This window comes from Sus scrofa, chromosome 18 (genome assembly GCF_000003025.6).
Source record: "Sus scrofa isolate TJ Tabasco breed Duroc chromosome 18, Sscrofa11.1, whole genome shotgun sequence".
Classification (NCBI taxonomy): domain Eukaryota; kingdom Metazoa; phylum Chordata; class Mammalia; order Artiodactyla; family Suidae; genus Sus; species Sus scrofa.
The window spans coordinates 19664080-19674722 of record NC_010460.4 but is presented as its reverse complement, the minus strand read 5'-3'; the positions used below and the strand labels follow the sequence as shown (position 1 = coordinate 19674722).

The window sequence follows — 10643 nt, the reverse complement described above, 5'->3', positions numbered from 1 at the left end:
GCCAGCCTTTACCACAACCAAAGCAATACGGGATCCGAGCCGTGTCTGTGACCTACACCACAGCTCGTGGCAATGCCAGATACTTAACACACTGAGTGAGGCCAGGGATCGAACCTGCATCCTCACAGTTACTATTCAGATTCATTTCCACTGAGCCACGACAGGAACTTTTTAAGTTGTGACTTAGATGATTATCTTTGGTATGCCAAAAAATAATATCAGTAAGAACTAGTCTGAAACAATCTGTTACACTTAAGAGTAAGCAGTGAGGCCCTGACACCATGAATCAGAAAAGAGTTCTGGTTTTCAAAGTTACAGTTGTGAAAGGGGTGTTCTTCATCACTAGGATATGCATTCCACAGGCTACTTTTCAGTGGCAGGGGAGAGTTCCATTAAGCCTTTCGTATTTTTTTCAGCCCCAGATACAACTTCCTGCAATAAAAGCCAAATTCCTCAAACAGAGCCAACTGGTTGTTGCAAGGACCTAGGCTTCAAGATTTTATTTTTAACCAGAAAATGAGCAGGATGGCTAGGGTAACGCACTGGCCCCCAGAATCTGATCATTTTATCCAAACACTGTTCCCTATTCAAGTTGGTTTTTTTTCTCTTCTTCTAATATTGTCCGTCTAGAGAATAAAACTGAGTACCACTGATATTATGCAGGAAGGTTGTGTTTCATTGATTCCAAGTACTAGATCCAACTCTGCAGTCAAAGCCCAGTTACTATAATATACTACATGATCTGACTTATAAATAAAACCCAAGAGGAGTTCCCGTTGTGGCTCAGTGGTTAATGAATCTGACCAGTACCCATGAGGATGGAGGTTTGACCCCTGGCCTCACTCAGTGGGTTAAAGACTCGGCGTTGCCTTGACCTGTGGTGTAGGTGGCAGACATGGCTTGGATCTGGCATTGCCGTGGTGTAGGCCAGCAGCCACAGCTCCGATTGGACCCCTAGCCTGGGAACCTCCATATACCGCAGGTGCAGCCCTAAAAAGATAAACAAACAAATAAATCCCAAGAAAATGCAAACTAATCCAGTGACAGAAAGTAGATCAGTGGCTACTTGGGCATAGGGAGAATGGGAAGAGGCGTGAGGAAACTTTTGGGAGTAAAGGGTATGTTCACTATCTCTTGTGTTGACCGTTTCATGGAGTGTACCCCATGTCAAAGCTTATCAACTGATACTTTAAACACATGCAGCTTACTGTATATCCATGATACTTCATTACAGATTTTCCTTTAGGTTAGGAAACAATCCACTTGGGTGGCCACTGTAAAAAGAATATACTGTATTTTAACATGCCAAGTGACCCATTCTCCTTCCCACTGAGGCCATATGAAAGGACAGACTGTAGCAGGAGGATAAGCTAGAATAAAAGATGTAGAAAGAACCACTCGCCTGAAATAGGAAGGGTCTGTGGCAGCAAGGGCAGGGGCTTGCCTTTTAAACTCCACACCCAGAAATCTATTCGAGAACAACAGGACTATTCACTTAGGTGGTCTATCTGTACCACTTCAGATCTACAGGGCAATGAAAGTACAAACAAACACTGATTAAATTTTAAAAATTTATTATTATTTTTCTTGTTGCTGTTGATTTGTTCTTGAGATGGCTACAACACCAGACAGAACAGTGCCCTCGTATCTAATCTGAAACTCCTTTAAAACATTAGGACTCGCTTTGGGCTTCCCTCTCCTGCCTGACCCCCCATGAAGTCAAATAATTTCCACATTTTTTAATAAAATACCATTAGCCCTGTAAACACTTTTACCCCCCATACTCTCACCTTCATTTTACCTCTCTCATGTAAATGGGTGAAAAATTAACTAAAACAAAACAAAAAAAACTTAAAAAACTTAATATATTTATATCCCACTCACCCCAATTTTGCCTCTTCTCTCCAAAGACGACAACACCAAATATGACTCAGAAGTGGACTTAAGAAATTGAACAATATCAGGGTTGAGAGATACATGTATAATTTTAGCCCTGGCAGGTCCTGGTATCATTGGTGTGACCATGATATAAAACACAACAGACTCCTTGCTTACTTCTCCTTGTCTAAACAGCTCTAAAGGTGAGAAGAAACAATTGGGAGAATAGGAGGAATTTCTACTCACTTTCATTGAAAGAGGAGGGGGAAGGGGAAGGAGAGGGCAGGAGAGAAGGAAAGGACAAAACAACAGAAAACCTCTAGAGCTGATCTTGACCCTTTCCTTCCAACTGCAGCTATTCCATTCATTTCAATTTCCATTGTCCCTAAGTTAAATGCTCTCGTTTCATAAAAATTTTGTACTTTTATTTTTCTGTGTGCACACATGCTTGTTAGCATGTGTGTGGGTACGTGTATGTATGCGTGCGTGTCATCTGCTACCAGGAGAATGTTTCAGTTCTGGTTTCCTTTTTTATTTCCTTAAAATTATTTTTCCTTTTAGAAACAAGTTCACCAGGAAACCAGCTCCCCTCCCACCACGCCGGATAGGCTACAGCCATCTTTTTTAACCGCACTGATTTTCCTTCACACCTCCAAACAGGAACTCCTCAGGATGGCCTCAGAGGGCTGGAGTCTCTCCCTGTCTGGCGGGATGCCCTGGTGGCGGTGAAGGCCCCTCTGCCACAATGGAGGTTTCTGATTGTGGGACACAGTCTGGTTTTTGTTTTCTTCCTGTCTTCTAATTAAAAAAGACATTCCTAACAAAAAAGAGAAGAGAGTCAATAACTGTGGTCCAGGAGATAGCAAGTACTTTAGAAAGTCAACCTCAAGCCAGATGTTTTCATACTTACTCAGGTACCTCATTCTGGTCTCTGCCATAAGAATTCAGTTAAAAAAAAAAAAAAAAAAGAGAGGTTGGATTTTTTTTTTTTAAAGTTGCGATTTCTTTCTTTATTTTTGTTTTTGGTCACACCTGTGGTACGTGGAAGTTCCCAGGTCAGGATGGAACCTGCGCCACAGGAGAACTTTAGCTGCAGCAGTGACAACACTGGATCCTTTATTGGCTGAGTCACAAGTTAACTCCTTCCTCGTGATATTAAAGAGCTACTGCTTTAATGAAACCACTGCTACTGTCTGCAGTGGTTTTCCAATTTTGAGTGTGCTCTGAAAACTAGGGATAATATGTGAGGGTAAAGAGTAAACCAGCAGGTCCAGGCTGCCCACCCCAAATCAACCAGAAAAACCTCCATTTGAGTCTGTTTAAATAGTGTGTGTGTGTGTGTGGGGGGGGGTGTTTTGTTTTTTTGCTTTTCAGGGCCTACATGTAGCATATGTAAGTTCCCAGGCTAGGGGTCCAATCAGGACTACAGCTGCTGGCCTGAAGACAGCCACAGCAACACCAGACTGGAGCCACGTTTGAGACCTACACCAGAGCTCACAGCCATACCGGATCCTGAACCCACTGAGTGAGGCCAGGGATCACACCTGAATCCTTGTGGATACTAGGTCAGGTTTGTTACTGCTGAGCCACAAAGGGAACTCCTGGGATTTCATGCAAGATTTTGTTTTTTAAAAAGGCTCTGCCTACTAAAAGAAAGTTTAAAAACCACTGATTTATTAGATTCTATGGAAAGGGTACTATGTGCGAGTATCAAGCAGAGTGGTTGAAAGTGAGGGCTCTTGCACCAGAAAAGTGAATTGTGGCACTATCAATTACTGACTGTGACACCAAGCAAATTGTTTAACATTCTGGAACCATGATTTCGTTATTTATAAAATGGAAACATTAATTACTAGTAACAAATCCAGAGGACTGTGTGAGGACTATCTTACAGTTAACAAATAACATGCTTTGTAGATGGTACAAAGCACTTAGAACAGTACCTGACACAAAGTAAGGGCTCCATAAATGGTAGTTTTGAACATGCACAGCTGTACACAAATAATCCTATGTGATTCAATGTTAGCTATTACAGACACTGAAAAACCCCGAGGATCCCAAATGATATCACTCTTCATTAAGGATCCAAAGTTTAGAAATAATTTCTGGTGTGGTGAGGCACTGCTGAAAAGCATCTTCAAAATGCATACAATCACAGAAACCACCAGTGAGAGGGCTGTACGTTCATGGAGAACTGCTTCCAGGGAGAATGAATTCTGCTTAAGACATCAAAGGAGAGTTGCTTTTCTTCTCTCAGTCAAGAAACTGGCCCCCAAATCCCACCATCCAGTTCTTTCCTTCCTCAGCTAAGCTCGCTTTGCTTCAGAATAAAGAAGCACATAGAGCAAACGGAAGATCAGGGACTAGACAAAGAGGCCAGCTCCTTTCCTATATCTCCTGCCTTGGTCAAAACCCTGGCATTTCAGTGTTCCAACTATAAAAATGATAAGAACAAGCATCTTTACTCATCAGATCTGAAAGATCAGTTTTAGGAGGGCAGTGCCATATCATGGTTCACTTTAGGTCAACAATGTTTTCACCCAAGTAGTCCATTAGTCCATCCTAGAAATACCTGTAAGGAGAAGAGGGAAGGATTTTTTTTTTTTTTTTTTTGAGATATTCTACAATGAGAATTTCTTATGGGGGTAAAAATGGTATCCAAAAGAAGCTGACAATTATTTGGCTGCTTTGGCCCAAGAAAATCAGGGCTGTGCATTTCCCAGCTGCTCAGCAGTATTAAACTGTTAAGTCCTTCCCTGACTTTAGCTATACTACTAGTCCCATGAGGGGCATTAAAACCTATGACCACCAAGTACTCCCAACAGCCAGGGAAAAGCTGGGAACTATATACCACTCACCTGGGTGACAGGCACAGTGCAGGAGTGTGAGCTATCGAAACAATCTGGTGAAGTCTCTCAAGGCCCAGCAAACTTGTTTACATTCCTCGGCACTAGAAAAGACAAGGTAGGTTGGTCCCTGACTAATGAGAAAGATATAATATGCTGAAAAACAACCACAACGTTGAGGTACACTAACTGTTCCAGCTCTGCTAGGAGCTCTTTCCATCATTTCTTGACCCTATTTCAGATCTTTCTGTAACTCAAGGGTTAATATTAACTATTGTATATGAGAAGAATTATAAGCTGTGTGGACCTAACTGAGCAGGCTTTGGAGAAAAACTCCTTGGGTTTGAATCTAGATTTCACTGTGTCCTTGAGCAAGTTACCAATCTGTCTCAGTTTCCTCATCCATTATCCTCATGATGTTCTGAGGATTAAATAAATCAGTTCCTATACATAAAGGGCTTAGGATAACAGAGCAGCGAACAAAATAGTACACGACATACGTAAGTTGCTACAACAATACAACTTGAAGTCCTTGACATAAATATAAGCCAGCACCCTCAAAGTAAAACAGCAAGCATATTCACCTAAGGTGGATCATTTTAACTCTATGAGCTGAGCTAACTTAGGCACTCTGGTTTCCTCATTCTTTTCCAAAAGCACATTTTCTTTATAAAGCTCAGTCTAGCAACTAAATCTTGATCAGTCATCGATTTTCTAGTTGAACAGGCTTCTCAAGGTTTCCTCCTGTGGGAGGAGGAGAGAGGAAAGGGTTAAGGCATGAGGAAAGGGAGGAGGAGGAAGCAGGTCTTGGTCCTCAGGCAAGCACTGAGATGCCTCCGTAGTATGAATAGTCCAATATTCATCTGACTCCATTTTTTCAAAAGGCGCCCTTTGTCTAAAATTGTCACTAAGAAACCAGTTGATGCCAGCTTCATTCCTTTGAATCAGTCTTCATAATAGTTTTTGGTAACTGAACATGAGGCTAAGCTAAAAACAGCGGAAAAGGAAGCACTTCCTAATATACTCACCCTTTTGTGGAGCTCTCTTTGGCTCAGAGAAACTCAAGGACCACAGCCTACGCCTAGGACTCAGTGCCGGAAGAAAGCTCTCTCCTGCTTGTAGTGGAGGGAGGGAACCACTAACAGTGAGCCAACATAAAAGAGGGGGAAATGAGAGCTGTCCCCTTAAGTGCCTACATTTGGATTTCCCCAACTATCATAGGGTCTAAAACACCACTAAGAACCTTAATTCGGACTCCAGGATTTTATGCAATAGAAACTTTCTTCTATTCCCCTTCCATCCTAAAAAATGAAAGGAAGATAATGAAGGTCTTCTAGGTTTTACTGGAATTTGCTCTGTGAATCTGTTTATGCCTCAACAAAAGCATTACATTTCTCAATTTATTTTCAAATCAATACTATTAAGGAGGCACTCTTGGTGAGCAAGCCTGTCATTCATGCCTCCCAATGTCATGAAGGAGGAAGATATATAGCCCCAGAGAAGTCGCCTTGTGATATATTATTACAGGGGACTATCATAACAGGAAAGAGAAACTTAGGATAACACTGGAGACTCAAGATTCTTTTGCTATCCTGATGCCTTGCATGTTTTTCAGTTCTACCCTTCTTAAATCAGAGATCATGGTTTAATCTGGAAGACTCCATTCTTCGCCTCTTCTGTGACACATGAGAAAAAGTACTGAAACCAAAATGCAAGTACAAGGAGAATCTGTGGTGAGACAGGATGAAATGAGAGATGGGCCAGTCTCTGGAATCAGCTCAGCTTCCACTCCCAATCCTGTCAACAAACTGTTCTGGTGTCAAGAGCTTCAACCAAATGTTTAATTTAAATGTTCTTGGTGATTAGGCCCAAAGAAATGGATTCAAAACAAAACCAGGAGTTCCCGTCGTGGCGCAGTGGTTAACGAATCCGACTAGGAACCATGAGGTTGCGGGTTCGGTCCCTGCCCTTGCTCAGTGGGTTAACGATCCGGCGTTGCCGTGAGCTGTGGTGTAGGTTGCAGACGCGGCTCGGATCCTGCGTTGCTGTGGCTCTGGCGTAGGCCGGTGGCTACAGCTCTGATTCGACCCCTAGCCTGGGAACCTCCATATGCCGCGGGAGCGGCCCAAGAAACAGCAACAACAACAACAGCAACAACAACAAAAGACAAAAAAAAAGGCAAAAAAAAAAAAAAAAAAAAAAAAAAAACCAACAACAAAAAAAAACAAAACCAAAAAAACTCCTTAAAAATTACAACTATCTTCTGTTTTTTGCCTCAGTCCTCACAGCATTTAATATTTCTGGTTTGTTTTTATATTTATTCATATTCATTTATATTTATTTACATATTCATTCACTCATTCATTCAAAACTGCCACTATTTTTGTAGGTTCTGATTTTTTGGCTTCCAGTCCCATCATCTCCATTATGGTTTATTATAGGATACTGCATATAGTTCCCTGTGCTATACAGTAGGATCTTTTTGCTTATTTATTTTTTATAGAGTAGTTTGTATCTACTAATACCAAACTCCTAATTTATCCCTCCCCTACACCCTTTCCCCTTTGGTAACTCTAAGTTTGTTTTCTATGACTGTGAATCTGTTTCTATTTCATAAACAAGTTCATTTCTGTCATATTTCGGAGTCCACATATAAAAGTGACATCACATGGTAAGTGTCCTTCTCTTTCTGACTTTCCTTGGTATGATAATCTCTAGGTCCATCTAAGTTGCTGCAAATGGCATTTATTTCATCCTTTATGGCTGGGTAATATTTCATGGTATATATATACACCATATCTTTACCCACTAGTCTGTCAATGGACACTGAGGTTGCTTCCATGTTGTGGATATTATAAGTGCTGCTGCACTGAACACTGGGGTGCATCTACCTTTTCAAATTATAGTTTTCTCTGGACATGTGCCCACAAGCCTTCCACTATGTTTTTGAATAATTTTATGGTCATGATTCCTTGAGCCCATTAATCCTAGTGGTGTGCTGAAAAATTCAGTCCTTTTCATAATGAAGAGTAACCCAGCTCTAACTAATGGCTTCAGCAAGAAGACACCCCCATACTGGCCTATTCTAGCGTCAATGCTTCCTATTCATGACTTTTGACCTTGAGATCTTCATGCAGGTGACAGTCACAGAATAAACACCAAGATAGAGAAATGGGAAATGACAACATGATGGAAAGTAATAATGATATTTTAAAATGAAAAATTCCAGCTTTCTTCAAGTTGGCCAACTAAAAATGCCAGGGAATTAATTAATTACCAGCACCATTTGAAAAACAGGCTTGGACTTGCTGAAATGAAACTGAACCAGTCCTCCCTCCCTGCTAGGATGGCAAACAAAGCAGCATGTTGAGGCAGGAGTAACAGGACCTTAAAACCAAAAGGGAGACTGAGTCATGCATGGAACAGAAGGTTCAAGGGCAACATACATACTAGAGTAAGAGAATTACTAAGAGGAGGTGAGTACTTTCAAATGCTTTCTCCAGCACCTCAACATTACCTCTTACTCCTGTTCATTTCCCACCATTATGCCACAGCCTACTATAGGAGGAGCTGCAAAACTTGTTTAGTAGCAGTAAGAGATCAAGTGCCAGGCTGGTAAAAAAAATCTAATTCTCCCATATCACAGGACAAAGATCGCAGATATTTTTGTTCATAGCAAATGCATTATTTGGGTTCCTTTTCCTTGCCTCAAGATTTTTCATACATTGTAGAATTTCCATGACTTTTATTTCAGACTAACTCTATGTTTCTAATGTCACATATTAGCCTAGATGAGGAAATATGGGCTTGGTAGAGACTTATTCCAGAATGTGTAGGTGGCTGCCTTAGAGCTAAAAGAGACATGCTCCAGCTGGTTCTGCAAGTACGTAATGACATTCTGGCAGGTTCTTTTCCAAGGAGAAAGTTAACATTCACTCATCACCTACTATGTGCCAGATCATCTTTAAATTTCCATTTGGTATATTACAATAACTCTGTTAGATAGGTATTACTACCCCTACTTTACAGATAAATAAGCTGCAAAGTAACAATCAGTAAGTGGCAAGATTCAAAACAACACTCCCAACGCTAAGTTCAGTCCTTCAAGGGTTCCCCCCAAGGCTCTCATTTGCTCTAATCTAGATCAGAGTCAATATGATCCTGCCCTCCTAATGAACAACACTAGATGGAACAGAACAAGAGAAGCAGGGAGAAACAACCGTTATACTTCTTTCCTCTATGACAGCTTATAGGTAGAATACTACTTCTACTGCAAGGATTCACAGAAAAAAAAAAAAAAAAAAAGATAAAATAGTTTTTTAAAAAGTTATTCCAGTCAATATATACCTACCTAGTAGAGGGGAAATCCCCTCTTTTGGCAAAAGGTGTCATGTAGACAGTCAGTCACATGCTATTTTTTTTGGTCTTTTTAGGGCCACACCTGCAGCATATGGGAATTCCCAGACTAGGGGTTGAATAGGAGCTACAGCTGATGGCCTATGCCACAGCCACAACAATGCCAGATCCAAGCCTCATATGTGACCTACACCATAGCTTATGGCAAAGCCAGATCCTTAACCCACTGAGCGAGCCCTGGGATTGAACCCGCATCCTTATGGATACTAGTCAGGGTTATTACCACTGAGCCACAAAGGGAACTCCAGTCACATGCTTTTTTTTTTGCATTTCACACACTATTTTTTTTAGCATGTCACACATGTCACTTGATCTATGGCCAAAAATTAGTTATTTCTGGGACATGAAGTTAAGCCACTTAGTAAGCTATGAAAAAAAAAATAGCATTCAAAGATTTGGAATTTTAACATTAGTAGAATTACTAGAAATTCTAGGGAATGAGAGAGTAAACCATTTTGGACAGCAACAAAAAAATCACTTCTCAGGAAAAAAAGATTAGCATTTAATTTTCTTTCCCTTTTAAAACTAGGTCTGGTTTTAATTCTAAAAGTATACCATGCTCATGAAAAAATGCAAATAGTACAAAAGGTTATGAAATTAAAAGTCCTAGTTTTGCATCTTTTCAGAAATTTACTATGCATAACAAAGTAGCCTACATATATATAAATATGTATAGAATAGCTTAAAAGTGCAAGTTGGTTCATTTACTACAGCACCAAAAAGAATAAAGCACTGCTGAAAGAAATTAAAGATACCAATACATGGAAAGACATCTTGTGTTACAGATTGGAAAACTTCATTTCGTTAAGATGTTAACAACTATACAAAGTGATCAACAGATTCAGTGTAATCCCAATCAAAAATTTCAATGACATTTTCTGTGGAAATAGAAAAATCTACCCTAAAATTCATATGAAATCTCACGGGACTCCAAAGAGCCAAAATATTCTTGAAAAAGAACAAATGGAGGTCTCAATTTCCCAGTTTCAAAACTTATTACAAAGTCATAATAATCAAAACAGTATCATATGGACATAAAGACAAGATACACAAACCACTGGGATAGAACAGAGAGCCCAGAAATAAATCCTTTACATATATAGTCAAATGATTTTCAATAAGGGTATAAAGACTGTTCAGTGAAAAAAGGACAGTGCAGGGAGAACTGCAAAAGAATGAAGTGGGACCCTTAACATACATCATATACAAAAATTATCTGAAAATGGATCAAAGACCTAAACGTTAAAACCAAAAACTTTAAAACTCTCAGAAGAAAACATAGGGAAAAAGCTAATTTCTTGGATATACACCAAAAACCACAGGCAACAAAAGCAAAAAATAAATATGGAGAAATTAGAACTTTATGCACATTGGTGAGAATGCAAAATGGTATATAGCTGCTATGGAAAACGGTATGGCGGTTTTGCAAAAATCAAAAAAATCAAAAAATAAACACAGAACTGCCACGTAATACAGCAATTTCACTTCTGGGTATATATCCAA

The 10643-nt window shown here is 40.0% G+C and overlaps 1 protein-coding gene across 3 annotated transcripts in view; it reads right to left on the bottom strand.

Moving 5' to 3' along the window:
• Nucleotides 1558-10643, bottom strand: part of TNPO3 (transportin 3) — a 100611-nt gene continuing 91525 nt past the window's right edge. Inside the window, exons 22-23 of one of the 3 annotated variants that reach the window (XM_013990808.2) lie at nucleotides 4737-4828; nucleotides 1558-2695 (exon numbers count right to left, since the gene is read on the bottom strand). In XM_013990808.2, the coding sequence (XP_013846262.1) occupies nucleotides 4768-4828 (61 nt within the window). In that variant the 3' untranslated portion in view covers nucleotides 1558-2695; nucleotides 4737-4767. Of the gene's footprint in view, nucleotides 2696-2717; nucleotides 2810-4736; nucleotides 4829-10643 lie in introns of those variants that run through there. The other 2 variants (XM_013990809.2, XM_021079117.1) reach the window with 2 other exon arrangements.